Raw genomic sequence first — 25,991 nt, forward strand, 5'->3', positions numbered from 1 at the left:
CTCTCGCTTGCTCGGGGGGAGGAGGAGGAGGGGGCGGCCGGGGAAGAAGGAGCCCACCGCCCGGGGAGAGACGAGGCGGCCGAGAGAAAAGAGCGAGGCCCCCGCCTCAGAACCGCCTCAGCAGCAGCAGGTCAGTGGCGGGAGGGCGGCCGGCCTCCCCTCAGGGGTTGCGGGGCGGGGGCGCGCCTGCCGTTCTTTCCCGCGCGCCCGGGGCGGGAGGGGGGGTCCCTCACCCGAGACACTGAGCCGCTTTTCCGCTCCCCCCCCCTCAGGCGCCTCCTCTCCTTCCCGGCCTCGGGGGGGGGGGTTCCGGCGCCCGCCCCCCCCTCGCACCCCCCCACCCCACCCCAGAAAGACGCCCCTCGGGGCCGGCCGCTTCCCCGCGACCGCACCGGGGGTCGGGGCGCCTTCCTGCTCCGCCTCTGCGGGAGACGTAACTGGGGAAGAAAGGGTCAGAAGTGGAAGCGGGGCCCGGGGTTGGGAGGGTCTCGGGGGCGGCCTCGGGACCCGGTTGTGGGGTCGCCCGCTCGAGGGTTTCCCTTGGCCGCCGCCGCTTCTTGCCTGGGCTGCGGGAGGGAGGGAGGGGGCGAGGATGCAACTCCGGGAACGTATGGGCAGGGAAGGAAGCCATGTTTGATTCATTCCCCACCAAGGGAGCGCTGTGCGGTTGGGGATGCGGTGCGCCAGCCCTGCTGCTGCTGCTGCTGCTGCTTGGCGTATGGGAAAGGGATGCAATAAGCCCTCCTAGGGCGCGCTCCCTCTTCGGCTTAAGCTTGGCTGTGAAAGGGGGGGGGGGCGATTGGCCTGGAAGACCTTTTCTCCTGACCACCCACCAACCAAACCCCGCCCGCGCGCCCGCACATCGCCAGCTTGGCCCGATGTCCTTCTGGCAAGAAGGAAAAGCCTCGGTCGCAGCTCCACTGGGGAAATGGGATTGCAAAGGAGTCGCCTGCACAACGCAGCAGCTGCTGGGGTTTTTTTCCCCCCCAGAGGGGAAGGGGGCCACACGGTCTTGCATCTCCTAGGACTGAAGCGTTTCAGATTTTTTTTTTTGCTAGGGAATTAAAAGCCAATAATAGATCGCTCTTTTATTTCGCGTTGCCACGTGCATGGGGTTCTGCATTCCTAGGGATGCGCAAGCCAGTCTGGGTCAATTGATCAGAGAGACCGACTTCCTAGGGTTTTGAAACCTAGGGCTTTTGGGTCACCTAATTAAAAGGCATGGAAGTGGGGAAATAGACTCCATTGAAGGCACCAGAGGTGCACACTTGCTGAATCTTTGTAATACTAAATTGCTTTAATAGATTGGTTCTTCAGTCTCTTGAAATACATTTGCTGTGCAGCTGTTAGATGGTATTCAGTAAACAGTAAACTTATGAGCTGACCTGAGGATTGCCCATAAAGTGCATCGTGCTCCCAGGAGTTCACAATGAAAACATGACAAAGGAGGGGGGTGTAATTGCTAAAATGTGATTGGAATGGAAATCAAAAGGACTTTTAAAACTAGAGCATATAACTAACATCTATCTGCTTTAAAAGTGTGACATTCTTTATACAGTTCGTTTGTAGAGCATATTAAACTGGTCTGTTTAACAAAAATGTGAAATATTAGAACTCAGGTGTTGTTTTGCTTACAAAGGCTTGGATTTGATTCCTTCATTGGTACTTGGCAATTGATTTTGTTTGATTGGTCTCTTCTTGTTTTAGCTGTATAAACTGATTTATAATGGGTATCATTTATCACTATTCCCATGATTTTATACAAAAATCAATGCATGTTTAAATAACAAAAACAATTTGCTTAAAAAATAGCCTGGTGCTGCCTCAGAGCAGCAGTCATTGGTACATAGTACAATCCTATGTGTGTATAAAAAGAAGTAAGCCCAACTGAGTTAAGAACTGATGGCAACGAGGACTTTGGTGTTGAGAGCCACGAAGTTCACTGAGTGACCTTGTGCCAATCACCATGTATTATGAAATATGAGGGCCTCTTAAATAATGTGGAACTCTTGTCCTGAGCCACCCTGAAGATCCCAGTAATCTGAGCAAAGCTCCAATGCTTTTTGCAGTTTATTTTGTCATCTACCTGTCCAAGCAAAGCCATGTTCTCCACTCCTCTCCACCCTGCCCAAGGCTTGAAGCTGGATTTAAAAGAAGTCTTTTGTCCAAAAGAACTCACAGCTGAGCATAAGAAACCTAACAGTTTCTGTCCAGAATCTAATGCATTTTTTCCCCTCTCATCACTGCTCCAGTAAGATTTTATAATTCCATTTCTAATCATAGAATAGTAGAGTTTGAAGGGACCATGGGGGTCATCAAGTTGTACCCCTGCAATCTTTTTGCTCAATGTGGGGTTCAACCCCTGAGATTAAGTGTCTCACGCCTTGCCAACTGAGCTATCCCACCCATCAGCGATGCCAACAATATGCTGTATGTTGATTCAGTCCTCTGCTGCACTTGCAAAAGAGAAAATTCGCTTGCATTTCATGTCTCATGAAAACTTGTGTCCCCTTTTGCAGGTGAGCCCCCCTAAAATGTCAGGGGCTCTGCACGGGTAATAATATATCTGAGATGCACAATATCAACAGGTAGGGGCGTGGGTGGCACTGGGGTCTAAACCACTGAGTCTCTTGGGCTTGCTGATCAGAAGGTGGGTGGTTCGAATCCCCGCGACGGGGTGAGCTTCCATTGTTCAGTCCCAGCTCCTGCCAACCTAGCAGTTCAAAAGCATGTCAAAGTGCAAGCATTGGGAAGGTAAACAATGTTTCCGTGCACTCTGGTTTCCATCATGGTGTTCCGTTGCTCCAGACACGGTTTAGTCATACTAGCCACATGTCTGTGGACAAACACCGACTACCTCGGCCTGAAAACGAGATGAGCGCCGCAACCCCATAGTCGCCTTTGACTGGACTTAACCGTCCAGGGGTCCTTTACCTATCAACAGGTAAAGGGACGCGGGTGGCGCTGTGGGTTAAACCACAAAGCCTAGGACTTGCCGATCAGAAGGCTGGTGGTTTGAATCCCCGTGACGGGGTGAGCTCCCATTGCTCAGTCCCTGCTGCCAACCTAGCAGTTCGAAAGCACGTCAAAGTGCAAGTAGATAAATAGGTACCGCTCCGGTGGGAAGGTAAACGGCGTTTCTGTGTGCTGCTCTGGTTCGCCAGAAGTGGCTTAGTCATGCTGGCCAAATGACCCCCTCGGCCAATAAAGCGAGATGAGCGTTGCAACCCCATAGTCGGTCACGACTGGACCCAATGGTCAGGGGTCCCTTTACCTTTTTATCAACAGGTAAAGTTTTCCCAGTAATTGTATTCCCAAATCAAAGGCTTACCCAGTTTAATTTCTGCCTGTCACACAGCTGTTAAAGCCACAAGAATCCTGTTCTACAATGCCAAGCCTATATCTTACAAGGAACTCAAGAATAAAAACAACAAAACATTTAGGCAACTTGATAATGTTTTTAAATTTAAAAATAGTAAAAAATAGACATTTGATTGTTCAGAAATGTAATATAACATTCATAGGCAAAAAAGTGATGAGCCATTAGTAATAAAAAAATGCACAAAGCCAATTAAGCATGTATCACTCCACCCTCCATGCTTTGATTGCTACATCAACGAAATACTCTGAGCACGTGCAGGTTCACATTTTGAACTCATTTAACTCACTGTTTTTGCTCACTTCCTGCAAGTTGCTAGCTCAATCTAAGCTACACCACATGTCTGCTGTGAAAATATAGGAGGTATAAAATGGCTGCAAAAGGGACCCTAGTATTTGTATCATTGGCGTCAAAATTTGGCTCCCTTACCAGAGTGAGGCATCTTTGTACTATGAAGGGTCATGTTTTTCTTCCCATCTCTCCCCATATTAGCACAGTTCCGCTTCAAGGCTAACCTATATTAATCTGGCCTGATTATTGTATGTTTAGCAGGATGCATAAGGTCTACTTGTATTCACCTGAGCTTACTCTCAGTTTGTTGTGGGCATTTATTCCTAAGATGAGTTATTGGGGAAGTGAGGAAAGCAGAGTGATCTGCTTTCATTTTGGAAAGGCAGTATTCTTCCCAATTGCTCATTAAAAAAAAAAAAATCTGTTAAAATTTATATTTGATTTTATATACACCTCTTTTATAGAACAACTTTATGTTCTGTTTTGCCTTGATACTGATATTTTCATTCTTGTGCCCCTTCCTAGCAAAGCCAAGACTGCAATCCTGCACCTACTTCTAGGAGTAAGTCCCATTAAACAAAAAAGTAGGCATGTATTCAAAGGGTTCTTAATGAATGCCTGAGCTCCAGATCCTTCTAATTTGCAACCCGCTACATCAGTACCCCCTGAACCAGGCTCTTGGTGGGCCTGTGTATAAAAGCTAAAGCTTTCTGATTTTCAGTGCAAGGTCTTTAATGTATAGTCTACAAATTTGGTTCTACACGCAATCACTTTTCACCTAAGTAGCTTACCTTTTCTATTTTTATGAATTCTGCATTTGCGATATGACCTACCTGCTTCTGTGTTATCAACTTCACTATATCTCCCCACCATTATACTGTGCTACAGTTGGCCCTCACAAATGCTTTTCTCACAGCAATCATATATGCTTGTTTATCCAGATGTATATCTCATTCATTTTAATTGAGGTTATAGGCAACAACCAAATTACATGTGTCAGATTGACGCGCAACTGGGCAGAACCCAGAAGTGACTTTAAAAATGGCCCTAAAAGAGCCTAGAAAGCGTGAAAAAGTTGCAAAAACAGTGCCTAGCAATCCCACAAGCCTTTGCAATTGCTACCCCAAGAGCCCTTGCATCGACCGTTGAGAACTGGAGAGTTTGAGTTTGAGCAAAATGGTTTGGAGGGAGCAATTGTGGCAAAGTTTGGCATCTGGTAAGTGCTGCTGGTTTTTTCAAGGGTTTAGAGGGTGTTTGCAGGCTTTTCCAATGGTGTTTCACATAAACGTGCAGAGCCTTTCAATATAAGTCCTGCGTAAATTGGGAGTTGCCTATACTCTCAAGCAGGCATGCACAGGAATGCATCTTATAAAGTGAGCAATAGGAGCTATTTTCATCATTGCTCATGGGAAAAACCATTCCTGAGCTTGCTTTAGCTGATGTGTTTTGCACATCCCTCCATGTCTGTGTTGAATACAGGTGTCCATAGTTTTAAGATGTGAATAGTATCCTATGCAGGGCACCAGTGTTTTCTCAATGGGGGTATTAACAAGGTTTTGCCTAATGAATGCTACAAATAAATTTCCTTCTTGCCAGTCAACATAGACTACAGCAGCCTTTCTCAATCAGATGTTCTTGGGCATCTTGCCCCATCCCTGACCGCTAGCCATGCTGGGAGTTATAGTCCAACAACATCTGGGGATCCAATGTTGAGAGAGGCTGTGTTACAGCATATAGCCTCCCTTTTGGGCAGGGGGAGGTTTAGAACAGGCATAGGCAACCTTGGCCCTCCAGATGTTTTGGGACTACAATTCCCATCATCCCTGACCACTGGTCCTGTTAGCTAGGGATCATGGGAGCTGTAGGTCAAAAACATCTGGAGGGCCGAGGTTGACTATGCCATGTTTAGAAGATAGTGTTAATTGACTACTTTTAACACCCAAAGGCCATTGGCCTTTGTGGTGCCTCAGGATTCCAACCAGTCTCCCATACTTTTAAATTCCTACATGAAACTTCCAAGAGAGGTCATCCAAAGGTTTGCAGATCACTAATCACAAGGTTTATCTAATTTTAATCCCTGGGAGGCAGGCAAAAAGTTAAAACTGGTGTCGGTTTTATCCAGATAAGATAAAATATTGTTTGGGAAGGCCACTGATGTGGATGGAGAGTTGCAGCTTGTTTTGTACAGAGTTGTCAGGTATGCAATTTAGGGCTATTTCTGAATCAGGTGACCTCAAGTGGCTAGGGGTGCCTTTAGCCTCTTAGGACTGCAACTGGCAAACCAACTATCTGGAGAAAGCACAGCTAGCCGTGGCCACATATCTACTGGATATATCCAGATTAAACTGCTGTAATGTTCCTTATGGGATGCGGGTGGCGCTGTGGGTTAAACCACAGAGCCTAGGACTTGCCGATCAGAAGGTCAGTGGTTTTGAATCCCCGTGACAGGGTGAGCTCCTGTTGCTCTGTCCCAGCTCCTGCCAACCTAGCAGTTCGAAAGCACGTCAAAGTGCAAGAAGATAAATAGGTACCACTCCGGCGGGAAGGTAAAAGGTGTTTCTGTGGGGTCCCTTTACCTTTAATGTTCCTTATGTAGGGAGTGCTTACCTGGAAACATCAGCTGGTATAATTTTTGGGATTTTTGTTTGTTTGCTTTTGTATTTATACATTTTTATTGAAATTTAGGTCCAACATTAAGACGTATATGAATTTTAAAAACTAATGGAGCCAAGATTTTAATTCTTTAATGTTTTCCATTTTTGTGCAGTGAAGATGCCGGCTACCAAATTTATTTGCAAATATTTTTTTTTTCCAATTACCCTTAAATTCCAGTGAAGGCCCAGTAGAGATTTTCAGGAGTTTAGTGTTGAGAATAAAAACTAACCCCCTACCCTTATGCCCTAGGATCAGCTATAACTTTTCTTCTATTATTACCTTGAGCCTTTAGGGCTTGATCAGCTAATAAATGTTGAAATTAGTGAGCCTGCAGCCAATTCAGACCTGAGTCCCCAATGTTTGCTCCAGAGAAATTGGGCTGTTATTGTAAAAGCTCTACAGCCGAAGAATCTCCCCACCCCAATGATAGGATGCTGTTATGCAAATTCATATCCATCACCTGCTGATAGTAACTTGGTGGTATCAAAGATGAGCAAGTAAGGAATAGCCAGTACTGACATTTTTTCTAGATCTTCAGCATGCCTACAGTATAATGGTTATTGAATGGTTGTAACAGTGAGTTGAAAATGCAAAAGGGCAGGACCCATAAATTCCTTTGTGCTATTTCTTGTTCCCGTGTAATCCACTTCTTGCTTACTTTTTGTATTATACTTCAATGTTGCCTTAATGTTTTATAATGTTATGAGTGGCAATCTCCATCCCCCTTACGTTTTTTACTAATAATGTTTCATTGCTAATCTTTTTAATTTTTATTTCATTTCATTACACTTACTCTTTCCCCATGTGTATTTATAGAATAAAATAAGTTTGTTTTGCCTTTGCAAAGCAAGCTCAAGCCTGCCTTCAACTATCATTTGTCTTCTTTTCTCTCTCTAAGGCTTCTCAGGCTTGTTCTTTATTTTTCTATTTTATCTTCTCTTTGGCTTGAAAGCTTTAGTGAGTAGTGTTTGTTGCTCCCTCTGCATTGATTTCTCATTAGTGAGTAGCATTTGGTGTCTCCTTTCCCCTTTTTTTTGTTCTGTGGTGTGTGTTTGGATTTTTAGCAGCATTTGGCTTTCTTGTGTGAGTGTGTAGCAAGCATTTTCATTAGTATTTGCTGTTTCCCCCCTCCCTTTATTTGGCATGGGTGTCTGGTTAGCCCATGGGTAGGCAAACTAAGGCCCAGGGGCCTGATCCAGCCCAATCGCCATCTAAATCTGGCCCGCAGATGGTCCTGGAATCAGCGTGTTTTTACATGAGTAGAATGTGGCCTTTTATTTGAAATGCACCTCTGGATTATTTGTGGGGCATAGGAATTTGTTCTCCCCCCCTTCAAAATATAGTCTGGCCCCCAACAAGGTCTGAGGGACAGTGGACCAATCCCCTGCTGAAAAAGTTCACTGACCCCTGGGTTAGCCTTTCCCTGTCATTCTGTTGTAGTTCTTACTTCCTTTTCCCTGCTCTTTACTCCCTCCACTATCTTGTTGACTCTTCCTCTTACATTGCTGCCTGCCGCCTTTAAAAATAATAATAAATCCCTCCTGTATATTTCCTTCTGTCTCTCTTTCGCTCTAGTGCTGTTTCTGTAGCAGGCCTGGCCCACCCATAAAGCAAGGTGAGGTGACTGCCTAGGGGAGCAGGATCCTCTGGGCATCAGATCCCAAAGTAGATCTTTCTTCCCCCTTGTTAACGTATAGATCTTCACTCCTCCTTCCCTTGCAGTGTTCAAAATTAGCATTTTGCAACTGACTATTGGCCATTTGTGACCAAGTGAAGATGCTTGGGTGTCAGAAAGGTGCCTGACATGTCCACCATTGGGGATCATTGGATCTGAGCTGTTTCCACACACTACCATATCCTGTAGAATTCTATCAGTTATATTTTATCTGCACAGTCAGAATGAATTTCAGGAACTGAATTGCCTTTTTCTGTGCATCCTGAGCAGGAGCAGTCGCCATTAAGAGAAAGAGGTTGGACTGTCCCTCGGTCAAATAACTTCTTTAAATTCTCAAAGCTCGTATCCTAGCTCAAACTTGTCATCTGAACTAAGCCAGATGTTTAACTGATAATCAGTCACAGTTAGTCCATCATTTGAAAACAAGACTTTAGAGCGGTTGTACCTCAAAATGGAAACTAGACATTCCAATTTGGCCACTGTAACCTTGGTTTTAAGGAGCCATTTGGGGCCAAGCTCATATACCTGCAATTCTGGGCTGCATCAATAGGAGTATAGCATCTAGATCAAGGGAAGTAATAGTGCCACTGTATTCTGCTCTGGTCAGACCTCACCTGGAGTACTGTGTCCAGTTCTGGGCACCACAGTTCAAGAAGGACACTGACAAACTGGAACGTGTCCAGAGGAGGGCAACCAAAATGGTCAAAGGCCTGGAAACGATGCCTTATGAGGAACGGCTAAGGGAGCTGGGCATGTTTAGCCTGGAGAAGAGGAGGTTAAGGGGTGATATGATAGCCATGTTCAAATATATAAAAGGATGTCACATAGAGGAGGGAGAAAGGTTGTTTTCTGCTGCTCCAGAGAAGCGGACACGGAGCAATGGCTCCAAACTACAAGAAAGAAGATTTCACCTAAACATTAGGAAGAACTTCCTGACAGTAAGAGCTGTTTGACAGTGGAATTTGCTGCCGAGGAGTGTGGTGGAGTCTCCTTCTTTGGAGGTCTTTAAGCAGAGGCTTGACAACCATATGTCAGGAGTGCTCTGATGGTGTTTCCTGCTTGGCAGGGGGTTGGACTCGATGGCCCTTGTGGTCTCTTCCAACTCTATGATTCTATGATTCTACCTGAGTTTCTAACACTGTTCCCTGGTGGGGAACCACCATTTTGTGGCTTGCTTCAGGTGCCGAAATGTATTGGGCAGGCCCTGTTCTGTAGGATGGTGGTAGTTGATCAGGGAAGCAGATCTCCCTTCATTCTGCGAGATTCAGTCAGATGAGGGAAACTGCTACTGCCCCTTTTCCTTGTGCACGAATGGTTTTCCTCCCAGACGTCCTGTAAAGCTGTTGGATTCACTTCACCAAGAACATTTGTGTTATACCAGGGGTCAGCAAATTTCAGCAGGGGGCCGGTCCACTGTCCCTCAGACCTTGGGAGCTGGACTATATATATATATATATATATATATATATATATGGGGGAATGGATGAATTCCCATGCCCCACAAATAACCCAGAGATGCATTTTAAATAAAAGGACACATTCTACTCATGTAAAAACACGCTGATTCCAGGACCGTCCAGATTTAGAAGGCGATTGGGCCGGATCAGGCCCCCCGCAGGGGCCTTAGTTTGCCTACCCATGTGTTATACCCTTACTTGATGCAGTGGCTTCCAAGGACCCTACTTCAGTGACTCTTTGTCTCCCAGAGAGGACAGCTGCTGAGAAGCTACATTCACAGACTGCCCAACAGCAGAAATGATGGGAGAATCTGCAGTGATACAGGCAGCTCCTAATTTCTAATAAGCTCAGGAGATCTTTTTGGGGAGTGTTGTTGTTGAAATGTTCAGTAGACTGGTGGCTGTTCTCCAACTGGACAACAATGTTCTGGCAGCCCTAGGTTGATATTGTCATTCAGTTTTATTGATGGCTGCTTCTGGAACTCACAGTAGAGCTTCTATAGTCTTTTTACATTCCAGCACTCCCAGGACATTGCTTGGTTCTTTCTGAGCAAGTAGAGGCTGTGCCCATGGTTCTACTAGGTCCTCACAGCTGTCTCTTGTGCTCTTTTTTCGTAGGAACTGTGTTCTGCAGGTTAGCCTCAGGTTCTTGATTGACCAATTTCTGGGGCAGTGGAGCTTGCAGTGTCCTTGTCACAGAGTGCAGTTGTTTCAGTTGCACAACTACCAGGTGTCTTTGTTGGACGTGATACCTCAGTGTGCTCTGCATATCCAATGTGGTAGCAGATTAAAGACCTACACTTCTAGCCACCTGAGTTTCTGTATCCCGTTAAGGAAGTCTGCTGGGTTACATTTCTCCTGTTGAAGAGAAAAGGTGTGTAGTTCTTTGAAATAGGTTTTCCCACTTGTAGTAAAGGTAAAGGGACCCCTGACCATTAGGTCCAGTCGTGACCGACTCTGGGGTTGTGGCGCTCATCTCGCTTTATTGGCCGAGGGAGCCGGCGTACAGCTTCCGGGTCATGTGGCCAGCATGTCTAAGCCGCTTCTGGCAAACCAGAGCAGCGCACGGAAACGCCGATTACCTTCACGCTGGAGTGGTACCTATTTATCTACTTGCACCTTGACGTGCTTTCAAACTGTTAGGTTGGCAGGAGCAGGGACCGAGCAACGGGAGCTCACCCTGTCGCGGGGATTTGAACCCCCGACCTTCTGATTGGCAAGTCCTAGGCTCTGTGGTTTAACCCACAGTGCCACCCGCGTCCCTTATCCCACTTGTAGTAAGTAACCTTAAAAAATAAAAAAAATCTTGAGGGGAAATTAATGTTACTATGTCGGGCAGAGGTTCTGGAGAATCAGTGCTTTGCCATCTCTTGAGACAGTCAAGCCACTTGTGTCTTAATTCCCTCCTGAATGTAGTTGCTCAACTTCAGACCCACAAAGACTCCTATTTCACTGTTGGTCCTTTGGTTTGATATCTTGGCCTTGAATGTGTGAGAAGCCCGGGTGGAAGCAGCAGAAGATGAGGGATTGTCGAGATACGTCTGCCACCAAGTGTCTCTGTAGGTTCTGTATTGGGCAGTGGACATCAGAGTCAAGTAGGTTACATAATCTTTGCATGGGGTAAGGACTTCTGAGGAACCCCACAAATAATTGGGTAGGGACTTCTCAGGGAGGCGCTGCAACATGAGGAACATTATCAGTGTACTGTGCTGAAGACCAGGCTTGTTACATTTTGTCTACTACAGTGGTACCTCAGGTTAAGTACTTACCGTATTTTTCGCCCTATAGGACGCACTTTTTCCTCTCCAAAAATGAAGGGGAAATGTGTGTGCGTCCTATGGGGCGAATGCAGGCTTCAGGAAGCTATCCGCAAGCCTTGGGAGCCCGGCGCAACTTCCCTCGGGCTCCCAGAGCTTTTGGATGGCAGCCTGCGGGCTTTTCAGGGAGGTGGGGAAATTCCCCCATCTCCTAGAAAAGCCAATAGAAGCCCCGCAGCCCCTTTAAAGAGCGCGCGGCTTCTTCCAGTTTTGCGGGAGGTGGGGGAATTCTGGCTTGGGGACAGCCTTGTTAACCTCTGCAGGACAGGGGGGTGAAGGCACCCCGCTGCCCTGCTGAGGCTTTGCGCACAGCTGTCCCTAAGCTAGAAGAGCGAGACAGAGCCCTCCGTCTCGCTGTTCTGGCTTGGGAACAGCCTTCCTTTGCGCGCAGCCATCCCCAAGCTAGAAGAGCCAAGAGAAGTGCACAGCTCAAGCTTCCCCCGCCCCAGCCCCGCGCCTGGGGGGGGGGGATAATTTTTTCCCCTTTATTTCCCCCCAAAAAAACTAGGTGCGTCCTATAGGGCGAAAAATACGGTAATTCGTTCCGGAGGTCCGTACTTAACCTGAAACTGTTCTTAACCTGAAGCACCACTTTAGCTGATGGGGCCTCCTGCTGCTGCCGCACCGCCAGAGCATGATTTCTGTTCTCATCCTGAAGCAAAGTTCTTAACCCAAGGTACTATTTTTGGGTTAGCGGAGTCTGTAACCTGAAGTGTATGTAACCTGAGGTACCACTGTACTTCATTTCTAACTTGAGGTGGGAAAGGAACGGTTAGCAACATGAAAAATTAAGGATCCGTGTGCCTTTTCTGTAAATGCAATACAGGAGTTGCAGACCTCGTTGAACCAGTAGGCATATTTTGAATTTTTAGAAAGTGCTGTGGGCACCAGTCACAAAATGGCTGCCACTGAAGTTTAGCATCATGCAATATGGCTACTGTTGGTGTCGTGACATAATAACTGTTTGTTAACCCACCAAACCCTGAAAAGTTGACCTCCCACATTAAGATTGTGATTACCGTATATACTCGAGTATAGGCCAACTTTTTCAGCACATGTTTTATGCTGAAAAAGCCCCCCTCGGCTTATACTTGAGTGAGGCGGAGGGACGAGCACCGAGAAAGGAGCCTCTCCCAACCGCGGCTCCTATGCTTACTCTTGCAAGCGGCAGAGGCAGCTGTGTCCTTTCAAATGATTTCTCATGAACAGCCTCCACAGATCTTTGAAGTGAAACTTTTCATAGTCCATACCTCTTAAAATTGCAAAATGGATTTTGGAAGGATCAGGCAACAGGTCCCTCAGCAGTTAATTGATAACAAAATGCAGTAGCTGTCTAGGGACTGGCTGTGGAACACCTCATAATTAGCTGATTTTCACTGCTTGCACCAGGCTGTGTGCATGTCTCTTCTTTCTTAGTGTTGCTGAAACTGTTTGCGAATGAGACAGTATCCAAGGTAAGCTGCTCTGGGTTTTTTCTTAATAGTAAAAGAGACTGGATTCATGGAAGAAACAAGGCAGCAACTTCTCTTTGTGTAGAAATTGTACCAGATGTTGTTTTAGACTGCAGACCTTGCTTTTCCGTTTTTCAACCTGTTTTCACTTGACTGTGTAGCTTCTCACTAGCACAACTTGTTACATAATCCTTGCCTAATTTACCAGTATCTGCTGCATTTCCCACCCTGGGCTTATACTCGAGTCAATAAGTTTTCCCAGTTTTTTGTGGTAAAATTAGGTGCCTTGGCTTATATTCGGGTCAGCTTATACTCGAGTATATACGGTATGTTGTGCTGGTACTAATTGCGGAGATCACACAGTATTGATTTCACACACAACACTGTTGCTATCTAGTAACAGAGCATTCCCCAGTACTGGGGGGTGGGGGATGTGCCCCACACCATACTTCCATGCATCTTTGTTTGTCTGTCTGTCTGTCTCTCTCGCATGCGCGCACACATTCGCTTGCTTGCTCTTGCTTGTGTGCATACATACATATGAAACTGTGTGTACATTTCTCCCTCACACACTTGGATGTATGCAGGAAATTTTTTTGGGGGGGGGGCAAAAAAATGAGGGCTGGCCACAAAGTAAAAGACTGAAAGGGTGCAACAGGCTAAAGTAAGAAGCGTTGTACCTGTACATTTTGCCTCATTTCATGTTCTAAAATTTCTATAAAGTTACTTTTTAAATAAAGTGAAAGTTGGGAGTCTGAGGGTTGTGGTTTATCCTGGGGGCACCAAAGAAAGCCTTTGCGAGCTCCTTGGTACCTGTGGCCGCAGTTGGTGGTCCCTGAATTAACACCTCATTGTGAAAGCCACATCATAGATTGTATAATGGTTAATAGCTTACTTGCAGAATTAGCTTTGAATTCAGGTAGGTAGGTGTGTTGATCTGACGCAGTAGAGAGATATTGTCCAGTATCACCTTAAAGGTAAAGGTAAAGGTACCCCTGCCCATACGGGCCAGTCTTGACAGACTCTGGGGTTGTGCGCCCATCTCACTTAAGAGGCCAGGGGCCAGCGCTGTCCGGAGGCACTTAGGAAGCATTAGTTTTGGTTCTGGTTCCCTGTAATTCATATACTAATAACTCCCACTAAATAAGTAAAAGTAATTTATGATGCTTTTCTTGAGCTAAATTTTAATAATCCCAATCAAAATTACTACAAGACAAATGTAAGGGATGATATGCCATCAAACAAGTAATTAAAAAATATGTTGCTTCTAAATAGCAAATAATAGGTAAAAGGTAAAGGTACCCCTGCCCGTACGGGCCAGTCTTGACAGACTCTGGGGTTGTGCGCCCATCTCACTTAAGAGGCCAGGGGCCAGCGCTGTCCGGAGGCACTTCCGGGTCACGTGGCCAGCGTGACATCGCTGCTCTGGCCAGAGCCAGAGCCAGAGTCGCACACGGAAACGCCGTTTACCTTCCCGCTGGTAAGCGGTCCCTATTTATCTACTTGCACCCGGAGGTGCTTTCGAACTGCTAGGTTGGCAGGCGCTGGGACCGAGCAGCGGGAGCGCACCCCGCCGCAGGGATTCGAACCGCCGACCTTTCGATCGGCAAGTCCTAGGCGCTGAGGCTTTAACCCACAGTGCCACCTGCGTCCCATATCACCTTAGAGACCAACTAAGTTTGTTCTTGGTATGAGCTTTCGTGTGTATGCACACTTCTTCAGATACACCAGAAGTGTGCATGCACACAAAAGCTCATACCAAGAAAAAATTTAGAGGTAAAGGGACCCCTGACTGTTAAGTCCAGTTGCGAACAACTCTGGGGTTGCGATGTCATCTCACTTTACTGGCCGAGGGAGCTGGTGTTTGTCTGCAGACAGCTTCCAGGTCATGTTGCCAGCATGACTAAGCTGCTTCTGGCGAATCAGAGCAGTGAACGGAAACGCCATTTACCTTCCCGCCAGAGCGGTACCTATTTATCTACTTGCACTTGACGTGCTTTCGAACTGCTAGGTGGGCAGGAGCTGGGACCAAACAACGGGAGCTCACCCGGTCGCATGGGTTCGAACCACCGACCTTCTGATCAGCAAGCCCTCAGCTCTGTGGTTTAACCCACAGCACCACCTGCATCCCATAGAGACTTAGTTGGTCTCTAAGGTGTTACTTAGGGACGCGGGGGTCCCTTTACCTTTACCTTTAATGTGCTACTGGACGTTTTTTTAATATAGCTTTGAATTGTTACACATTGTAAAGCTTACTCAATAATTTATAAAAAAATGTTTGTTAGTTTTTTATAAAACATGAAGAGAACAAATCAGAGAAGTTATAAAGTTGATAATTACATTTCAGTATGCAAGTCCATTTCATTATTATTCAGTTTCCAGATGTCCATAATGTTCATTGAGTTGAAGGGAGATAGTAAATATTTTTTGACATAGACATATATTCAATAAATTCATCAGCTTCTGCACTTTTTCTTTGTGCTTTAATTTTATAGGATCAATTTTTCATGAGGGAAGTCAGCCAAAGTTGACACAAAATTTCAAATAAATTATTATGAGAGGTTTTTCATTGTTTTGCTATTCCCAATCTAGCTGCTGTTACCAATAAAATAATAGGATTTTTGAAAACCTTATGTTGTACTGAGTTATTAAATATCATCAGTAAGGGCTAACTGAGTTAGGTTGAACATTTTGGTTATTTATTAAAATTTGTATACCACCATTAATCTGTAGATCTCAGGACAGTTCACAATATAAAACTACAAGATAACACAAAATACATAATAAAAACAAGAATAAACCAATAGCCCACTCTCCCACCCGTTCTGACCAAAAATTCAATAATACTTTGCAGGACCACCACATACAGTAAAATATTCCTCTTTTACTGCATTTTCTCGAACACATCAAGGTTATATTTGAATTTATTCAGTAAGATACCAGCAAAGTATCTTTTTAATGGAATTTGCTTTAATTCTACCTGACACTGCTTTGAATGTTGTTCTATATGGCATTCCACGGTTCATCTTTAATATTCACTTGTAGGTTCCCAGGTTGTTTCTGAACTGGTATATGTATCCCATGTATTCTTCAACTAAGAATTTATAAGTTTCTGACAGACGTTATTTGCTATTGTTTCCTGTTGAAATAACGAACATTTCTAAAGTATGAAGTGGTATTTTTCCCTGATTGATTTGGAACCAAGTATGTTTAAGTTCTAATTGTAGTAGATCGCCTGATTTGGGGTTATTACCAATATAAAAATCTTTGACATTGGAGATATATTTTTACAATCTCACCCACCCACAAAGAAGCATGCCTTGTTTTAAAAAGGGAGTCTTAACTGATTTAGTTTTTTGAGATGGATGAATTAAATACTGAGGCCCTCTTAAGTTCTGTCTTGCTTTTCCAGGCATTTCCATTGTTATATAAAAAAAATTGTATTATTTTTTAGCATTGAAATTATATATTTTTATGTGAGATGCATTGTGGTATAATGGTAATCCTGGAATGCGTATTCCTCTGTTTTTTGTATACTTAATATGTTGATAAGAATAATAAGAATAAGAATAATATATTTATATGGTACCCTCTCTGGGCGGCTTCCAGCAAAATATTAAAATGCAATAAAGCATTAAACATTTAAAACTTCCGTATGCAGGGCTGTCTTTAGATGTCCTCCAAAAGTCATCTCTTTAATATCTAATGGGAAGGTGTTCCACAGGGTAGGTACCACTACTTAGAAGGCCCTCTGTCTGGTACCCTATAACAGGTACGTCCAACAGGTAGATCGTGATCATTTTTGTCCTGCACCCCCCAAAAACAGGGCCTCCCTCCTCCCTAAAAAAATGCTCAACAACCTTGACCTGACCCACAAAAAGGGGGTAGATCACTGCCAGTTTTTCCCTCTGTGAGTAGATCGCAGTCTCTTGCCCTATAACTTCACTTCTCATAGCGAGGGAATCACCAGAAGGCCCTCAGAGCTGGATCTCTGTCTGTGCTTAACAATCGAGGTGGAGACGCTCCTTCAGATATACAGAGCCAAAGCCATTTAGGGCTTTAAAGGTCAACACCAACACTTTGAATTGTTCTCGGAAACGGACTGGGAGCCAATGTAGATCCTTTAGGACCGATGTTATATGGTCCTGGTGGCTGCTCCAATTCAGCAGTCTAGCTGCTGCATTTTGGATTAGTTGTAGATTCTGAGTCACCTTCAAAGGTAGCCCCACGTTCATAAGAATGTGCAGCATCGTACAGCATGGTTTTTGATACCCTCTTTTTGTCTGAATGCAAGAATGATTTTTTCCTTGATCTCAATGTGTAATATTAATAAGTATTGGTGATTTTTTGAAATTATAATAAAAATATAATAATTCATCATTTGCATGATATGCTGACTGGGCATATAATCATTTTAATTGCTGCTATCCTTACAAGCCAAGAAAGTGAATAATTGTCCCATTCTTTTAGCTGTTATTTTATTTTCTGGATTAACAGTTGTAAATGAAATAGAAATGTTAAATTTCAGTGTTGGGGGATATCTACACCTAGGTATTTATTTATTTATGCATATTTGCCAATTCGTTTCCTTCGGTTAAAGACCTGCTATATATCCATATTCTTAAATTACATTCATTACGTGTGGCATAACTTCATTTAGGTTCAAGATCATTAACACAGTGTCATCTGCAAATAAATTAGCTAATGTGTTTCACCAACGGTAGCGTTAGGATTATTGTGTAACGTGTTTGCCTTGGCAATGGAAACCTTGGCTAATAACATTGGCGACGATGGACAGCCATGTTTTGTTTCTTTATTTGCTTGAAAAGCATCAGAGTCCTGTCTGTTAGCTCTGATGCGTGTCTGGCTATTTTTATATAAATATCTTTATATTTGAATCACTTGTCAATTCCCATAAATTCTAAGACCTTAAAAGAGAATCCCATTCCAATTTGTCAAAGGCCTTTGTCACATCAAACAACACAAAGTGCCTTTGACTCTTTAAAATGAGTATGATGAATTACATTTAGTATGTGGCTGAAGGAATTAGCAGTTAATCATGTTTTAATAAAACCAGTTTGCTCTAATTGTATGTATTTTGGTGCTAAATTTGAAGGATGTTCTATAAGAACATTTGAACAATTTAGCATCAGTGTTAATTAGAAACACAGTACAATCGTATTTAACTTGCGCAATTCCAACCCAGTGCAAAAAGAGATTTTAAGCTTTCTGCCTTGTTTAGGAAGCAACCTTGTTTAGATGATGGGCACAGGGTGCTCCCACAAGATCTCACGAGAACACCCCAGGGCCTCCGGGGTTGAGGCGCAAAAAGAACTTTTCAGCAAGGTTCTCTATGTTCGGCTCTGGAAGCCGCCTGATGGGGTGGTTCTCATGGTTTGAGTATATGTGTTTTTGCGTATAAGGTAAAGGGACCCCTGACCATTAGGTCCAGTCATGACCAACTCTGGGGTTTCAGCGCTCATCTCGCTTTATTGCCCGAGGGAGCCGGCGTACAGCTTCTGGGTCATGTGTTCAGCATGACTAAGCTGCTTCTGGCAAAGCAGAGCAGCGCATGGAAACGCTGTTTACCTTCCCGCCGGAGTGGTACTACCTATTTATCTACTTGCACTTTGACGTGCTTTCGAACTGCTAGGTTGGCTGGGGCAGGGACTGAGCAACGGGAGCTCACCCCGTCGTGGGGATTTGAACAGCCAACCTTCTGACTGGCAAGTCCTAGGCTCTGTGGTTTAACCCACAGCGCCACCGGAACCAAATCCCTGCATGCTTTATCCGTCTATGAGTCAACCTGTTCTTTATCTTTGTTTGGTTTAGGTAACACTATGATTCTGGTTCGTTTCCAGGACGATGGAATCTGTCCCCCTTCCTTAACTTCATTAAAGAGTTTTCCAGGTAGAGGCAATAGAATATTCTGAATTTCTAAATACAAAGCTCCAGCGAAACCATTGGTTCCTGGTGCTTTGACTGGTTTAAGTTTAGATGCACATTTTAAATTTCTTCCTGTGAGATTAGTTTGCTTAAATAATGATTTGGAGCATATGATCTTCATTGCAGTCGACTGACTGACTAAATTAATGAGCTGGGTGAAAAGCAGGCAAATGCCCTCAAAATGATATAAGCCTGGTATAAATATAATAAAAAGAGCCTCTGGTAAATAGAATGCCAACTTGCTTGAGTGGGGATGTTGCCTGGGTAAGTTTCGGATCGCGTGCTCTAAATTATATTAAGTAATATACACCAAAGCAGCATTCAAAATAAGTAAATATTCCAATACTAATGGTTCTTCCTTTCTTTTTCTTCTGTTTTAATGCAGCGGTACAAAACTGGAAATCCTTTTGACTGAATGGATTTCAAAAGTAGCTCTCTGCTTCTAGCCAAAAAAAGGGTCAACCACATCAAAATGAAGCAAGTACCAGAGATCCTTGGAAATCCTACAGGGAAAACACAGAACTGTGAAGTGAATCGTGAGTGTTCTGTTTACCTGGGCAAAACACACCTTTCTGCTACACTACAGGAGGACGTTATGCCGAAATATAATGGCCACGATGCTCTCCCATTTATTCCTGCGGACAAACTGAAAGATCTCACTTCTCGTGTGTTTAATGGAGAATCGGCAACACAAGACACCAAGCTGCGCTTTGAGTCTGAGGATATTAAAGAACCTGCAACTCCACGTAACACTACACCTGTCAAGAATGGTTCTCCAGAGATTAAACTGAAAATCACTAAAACCTACATGAATGGAAAGCCTCTATTTGAATCTTCAATTTGTGGTGACAATGGAATAGATGTGTCTCAGGCAGAGGAAAATGAGCAAAAGCCAGCAAATAAGGAAAGGAGAAATAGAAAAAGAAGCATCAAATATGATTCCTTACTTGAACAGGGTTTTGTTGAAGCGGCATTAGCATCAAACACATCTAGTTCCTCTGATGAGAAGGTACAGGATTTATTTGCTACTTCTGCTCTTTGGGTAACTCGTGTCAGCTAAAGTTACCAATGTTTGACCTGTTTTTTCCTAACTGATCAGTCAGGTAGCAGCTGATGGCTCCTACAAGGTTCTATGAGTTTCAGAGTCTATTAATAAGTCTGGCAAATGAAGTTGGAGAGGATAGACATGCACCCCCATGCTTCACTCATTTGAGTCCATTTCACCCTTCCTCTTCTCTGGCGCTCCCCAGAGTGAACTTGAGACAGACAATCTAATAATAGGGGAAGTTTTAATAATGTATTTAATGACAATGGACCATTAAGGTCCAGTTTTGAATCATACTATGAAAACAAATTTTTCATCTTTGTTTCGATGATGATGAAACAATTCCAGTTGACGAGCTATTGGAGAGGGACTATTTGTATTAACTTTGATGCACCAAAACATCATCATCATAAACAATAATAATAATAATAATACCTTTATTGTCATTGTACAACCTATGTACAATGAAATTAAGCAAGCCTCTCCCCCCCCACTCAATCTCATTCCACTCTTTGTGCTTATTGAACAATACCCCCCCCCTTCCAAGGCAATTGCGCTATGTTATTTTTCATTCAACAGCCTAACAGCCCACGGATAGAAGCTATTTTTTAGCCTGTTGGTACGGCTGATTATACTTCTATATCTCCTGCCCTACATGGGTAGCTAGCCAACATGGTGCCCTCCAGTTAAAATTTCCTTCCGCCCCAGCCATCTTGGTTTAACTACCTATGTTTGGATGGACTGTTTTACTGAGACATTGTGCTGTTCAGACTTTGTGCAACGGAATGCAAAATGAATCTAGCTTCTCGCACACACTCATTCTGAAGCACTTTGTTATTAATTATAAAGTTAACAAGGCTATACCAAGCAGCTTGGTATAGCATTTTACGATCCGTAAAGAATGTGTTTCATGGATGTGAAGGAGATAATTTTTCTCAGCTGGGCTTCTGCCTGGTCTGCACTTGAATTTTTAAAAAAGTTGTATTTGCTGTATTGAAGGGATAGCTCTCTAGGGTCATTGTTTGTACAGTTAGGTGCCAAGTACCTTTGACTCAAAGTGTATGAATTTCCCAGCAAGAGACCAGGGGAAATAAACTTAGGAGTGAAAAAAAGGAAGTGTCAGTATTGTTGTGTTTCTTTTATGAGTTACTTATTTTGCCTTAAGTAGGTGTAATAATCAGAAGCCAGCTAGAAGCTAAGTTGTCCTTTCAATATGCAGTCCTGCAAGATGTTAGTAAAATAGCAGAGGGGTCCATTTACCTCTGATCAATAAGAACCTCCATGTGCTTACTACAGATAACTTCTAATCCGTGGGCCACTTTTGGCCAGCTATGACATTTCCCACCCAAAACCCATACCCACCTGCCAATCAGACTCTAAACAGGTTTCTGTGAAGTTGTACTCTTCCTGAAATGGCAGGTATAAAGTTTGCGTGTATTTCTTGATCTAAAATAGTCAATGTCCTATGTGGTTCAGAGGGTCTTTTAGCAGTATCCTCAACCTATTTTATACATGTACCTAAAAACGTCATGTGTCTGTACAGCAGATACGAATTTTATTGGTGCATATGTCAGAAAGTCAGGAGTCAGCCATTGCTCCCCACTTCACATGAAATGGCAAGTACAGTGGTGCCCCGCAAGACGAATGCCTCGCAAGACGGAAAACCCGCTAGACGAAAGGGTTTTCCGTTTTGGAGGCGCTTCGCAAAACGAATTTCCCTATGGGCTTGCTTCGCAAGACGAAAATGTCTTGCGAGTTCCTGCGGGGTTTTTTCCCCTTTCCCCCCCTTTTCCTAAGCCCTAAGCCGCTTATCAGCTGATCCGCTGAAAGCCGCTAATAGCGCTAATCTGCTAAGCTGTCAATGGGCTTGCTTCGCAAGACGAAAAAACCGCTATACGAAGAGCCTCACGGAACGGATTAATTTCGTCTTGTGAGGCACCACTGTATATGCTTTTTGACACATGTGTGAAGAGGTACTGAGACTTGTGTTCCTGAAAATTCCAATAACAGTAATATCTAGGGGCTCTAAAGCAATGATTGATACCAGTTGTGGCTTTCTGTAGCTGTTGCTTCAACTCCTTTTACTTCCAGAGAAGCTGAGGCTCCCTTGTTCCTTTAAAATTGGAGTTCACTCTTCATTTTGAAGTAATATATTTTCCCTGTTACCAAATAACAGAAAGTTCATAGCCTTGAAAAAATACGATGGGTGCCCTGATAGTTGTATCCCTTTAGCTGTGGATCTGTGGCCCAAACTTAGTTCATATGGCTAAACATTTTCATGAACATTCCAGTTAAAGTTACCATTCATTTGCAATGCTCCAGACACACAGTGTATTGTTACCAATTAAGCACGATTTATGGAACATTCTTTATTCCCTGCGCACTCAAATATGAAAATATTTTTGTTTGATCAAGTTGCTAGAATTTGTAAATGTCTGCCTTTTTCTTTCTCTAAAAAGATTCCTGCTAAAGAAGATTCTTCTTTACTACTTGGAAAAGATGACAAAACTCATGTATTGAAGTACAATGTAGGAGACTTGGTATGGTCCAAAGTATCTGGTTATCCCTGGTGGCCGTGCATGATTTCAACTGATCCTCTTCTTTACAACTTCACAAAACTAAATGGTATGTCCTTTGTCTTTGATAGTTTTGCATTTTCAGCTATTGCTATGTTACGCCCAAAAACTAAAAGGAAAGCCACCAGTAAACTGGGATATTTTATGTTTCTCTGTTGGCTTAAATACACAAAGTAGATGTAAGCTTTACAAGTTGTACTGAGCTTTTTATTAGAAAAATAGCTAAAATAAATGTGAATAGTGTTGTAATTTGAATAAGATTATTACAGATATTTTGATCGTTGTGTATTGAACTGATCATTTATTACTCATTGATTTATTGTATACTTTACTGACTCTATAGATAAGAATTAAACAGTTGGTGTCATGCTTTTTGTCTACTAAGAAAAATAATTTGAGTTCTTCTGAGTCAATCAGGCAACTATTTGTATTGGTTTTCTTTTCCGCTCATGCAATTTCCACAGTTAAATCACAAAACGAAGTCTTATAAGCTTGTTGCAGACAAGATATAGGGACAATGTTTTTGATTTGTTTTGCTAATTTTCAGATTTAGCATGATACCATAGCTCAGCCAAGAGTCCTCCATATGATTTGGACTGCAACGGCTATCAACCCCAGCCATCGCGGCCAGTTGTAGTACAAACATAGAGAGCACCAGGTTGGGAAAGACTCGCATAGTCTCTGACCTGCCCCCTTCCTTCAACCATACCCTATAAACCAGGCATCAGTAAACTCGGTCCTCCAGATGTTTTGGGACTACAACTCTCATGATCCCTAACTTAACTGGACCAGTTGTCAGGAGTGTTGGGATTTGTAGTCCCAAAACACCTGAAGGGCCGAGTTCGCCTATGCCTGCTATAAACCTTGCCGTTGTACCTTCCTGTGATCCAGTGTAGGTGGAAGTTCTCCCAATAGTATAACAGAACCCAGTTATGTAGCTGTTTGCACTGTGAGATTGTCTTGGCCAAGCTGTAACTTTGTGTGTGTCACGGTTGCTATTTTTCAATCTTTAGCCCCTCACTACTGAACGCTTCTGAAAAAAATTAACTGTTTGAGATTAGTAATATTATTGACTTCTGCAAGGCCTTTTTCAAAGGACTGCATTGAGTAATGCCCTATTTCTTTATACTGTCCAGTTAAAACTAATTTATATTTCCAAACTTCTCTCTCTCTCTCTCTCTCTCTCTCTCTCTCTCTCTGCATGTGTGTGACATAAGAGTTTGTGATTTTTTTAAAAAAAGAATCTAAACATATATATAAAGAGATCAGAGCCTGAAAGAAACAAAGGTTAATCTTTTTTCCATTTTTCGTTAAATGTGTTTTTACATTTATGTATGTTTATATTAATATTTCTAGGTGACAAAATAATTATATAAGTGTGCCTGCTACCTTTTTCAGGACAAAAGAAGAGCTTTCGCCAATATCATGTTCAATTCTTTGGAGATGCCCCAGAACGAGCCTGGGTATTTGAGAAGAGTCTTGTGCCGTTCAAAGGAGAAGAGCAATTTGAGCAATTGTGCCAGGAAAGTGCAAAGCATTCCCTTACCAAAGCAGAGAAGATAAAGGTAAATATTAATGTGTTCTGTATTAACATATTTGTTCTGTTATCTGCTTGAATGTTCACATGTGCCACTGCATGCATGTGTATTTATTTATTTCAATTTATAAATTTATTTGTAAAGGGACCCCTGACCATTAGGTCCAGTCGTGACCAACTCTGGGGTTGCAGCGCTCATCTCGCTTTATTGGCCAAGAGAGCCGGCGTTTGTCCGCAGACAGCTTCCGGGTCATGTGGCCAGCATGACTAAGCTGCTTCTGGCGAACCAGAGCAGCACATGGAAACGCCGTTTACCTTCCCACCTATTTATCTATTTGCACTTTGATGTGCTTTCGAACTGCTAGGTTGGCAGGAGCAGGGACTGAGCAACAGGAGCTCACCCCATCACGGGGATTTGAACCGCCGACCTTCTGATCGGCAAGTCCTAGGCTCTGTGGTTTAACCCACAGCGCCACCCGCGTCCCTCATTTCTATTTATATACCGTCCTTTATCCAAAGATCCCAGGGTGGTATACAACACTAGTAACATAATTTACACATCATAATAACAGGCCATAGAATAAAGAGGATTGTTTTCACCTGGCTCCTAAAGATATGCAATGATGACATGAGGTGAGCCTCTCTCGAGAGGGCATTCTACAGATGCCACCACAGAAAAGGCCCGTTCTCATGTTGTCACATTTACCGTTTTAGCATAATGCCATAGCTCAGCCATGTTACTGCGTATGTCATGTTGTTATTGGGTGTATTACTGCTTCAGCCATGGCACATTTCTTTCCAAGTCATTGTTCCATGCACAATTCAGCATCCCTTGTTTAGTAGCGTACGCAGGTGGCGCTGTGGGTTAAAGCCTCAGCGCCTAGGACTTGCCGATCGAAAGGTCGGCAGTTCGAATCCCTGCGGCGGGGTGCGCTCCCGCTGCTCGGTCCCAGCGCCTGCCAACCTAGCAGTTCGAAAGCACCTCCGGGTGCAAGTAGATAAATAGGGACCGCTTACCAGCGGGAAGGTAAACGGCGTTTCCGTGTGCGGCTCTGGCTCGCCAGAGCAGCGATGTCACGCTGGCCACGTGACCCGGAAGTGTCTCCGGACAGCGCTGGCCCCTGGCCTCTTAAGTGAGATGGGCGCACAACCCCAGAGTCTGTCAAGACTGGCCCGTACGGGCAGGGGTACCTTTACCTTTACCTTTATATTCTTTACATTTTGGGAGTAAAAGCTCCATTTGAATATATTAATAGGAGACTGACATTTTTCATGATCCCTGCGAGTAAGGGTTTCATTTCATTCTCTTTTGTTGGTGTGCTTCTCTGCAGATGTTAAAACCTGTTTCAGGAAAACTACGCCCCCAGTGGGAAATGGGTGTTAAGCAAGCAAAAGATGCATTGTCCCTGACAGCAGAGGAACGAAAAGTCAAGTACACCTTCATTTACGTTAGGGGAAGACCTCTTCTCAATCCTCAAGTGGCAAAAGAAGCAGGTCTTGCTGTAAAGTCTCTGGAGGAAATGGATAAAATTTACACAGATGAAGACATTTCTCAGACTTTGAAATCAAAGAAAGAATCTGATATTCCTACCAAGAGGAGGAGGAGAGCAAAACTGCTTGCATTGAATGAATCAGACGAAGGCATTGAACCAGTTAAGAATATCACCCCTGAAAAAGTCCTTGAAGGCAGAGAAGCCAAAAGGAGCACAGGGTCTCCTGTTGCTAGGAAAAAAGTTGTTGCGTACACCCCACGAAACAGAAAGGGAGATGCAGTTTCTCAGTTCTTGGTTTTTTGTCAGAAGCACAGAGATGAGGTTTGTGCATTTGCCTTCAGAACTTGTATTACGAAGCTTAATTCATATGCCTATCTGTTTTCCTTGCGATAGTGTCCCAGAGGTGCCACAAGCACTCTTAATAAATGAACTCTTATCTGTTCTCTCATAAATATACACACATGCACACATGTGTGCATACAGAAACCTATTAATATACCCCATCTTTCCTCAAAGGAGATCAAGCATAATGCACGGGGTTAACTTATTTTCTCGTGCCATCAAATATGTGAAATAGTTTAAATTGAGAGAGTGACTTGTGATGGCCTAGAAGCATTTGATCCCGAAAGCAGCATTATGCATTGGCTTACTTGCATAAATGGGCTTTTT

The 25,991-nt window shown here is 43.6% G+C and overlaps 1 protein-coding gene across 4 annotated transcripts in view; it reads left to right on the forward strand.

The window, feature by feature from the left end:
- The window catches only part of NSD2 (nuclear receptor binding SET domain protein 2), a 78,825-nt gene continuing 52,834 nt past the window's right edge, over positions 1 to 25,991 (forward strand). For 2 of the 4 annotated variants that reach the window (XR_013838603.1, XM_079975097.1), the window contains exons 1-6: positions 1 to 130; positions 18,558 to 18,635; positions 19,057 to 19,680; positions 22,176 to 22,341; positions 23,691 to 23,857; positions 25,161 to 25,643. Coding sequence is in view for 3 of the 4 variants with exons in the window: in XM_079975097.1 (XP_079831223.1) it covers positions 19,087 to 19,680; positions 22,176 to 22,341; positions 23,691 to 23,857; positions 25,161 to 25,643 (1,410 nt within the window). In the remaining variant the exon portion in view is untranslated. Of the gene's footprint in view, positions 131 to 432; positions 452 to 18,557; positions 18,636 to 19,056; positions 19,681 to 22,175; positions 22,342 to 23,690; positions 23,858 to 25,160; positions 25,644 to 25,991 lie in introns of those variants that run through there. The other 2 variants (XM_079975098.1, XM_079975099.1) reach the window with 2 other exon arrangements.

Source organism: Podarcis cretensis, assembly GCF_951804945.1.
Source record: "Podarcis cretensis genome assembly, chromosome: 5".
NCBI lineage: Eukaryota > Metazoa > Chordata > Lepidosauria > Squamata > Lacertidae > Podarcis > Podarcis cretensis.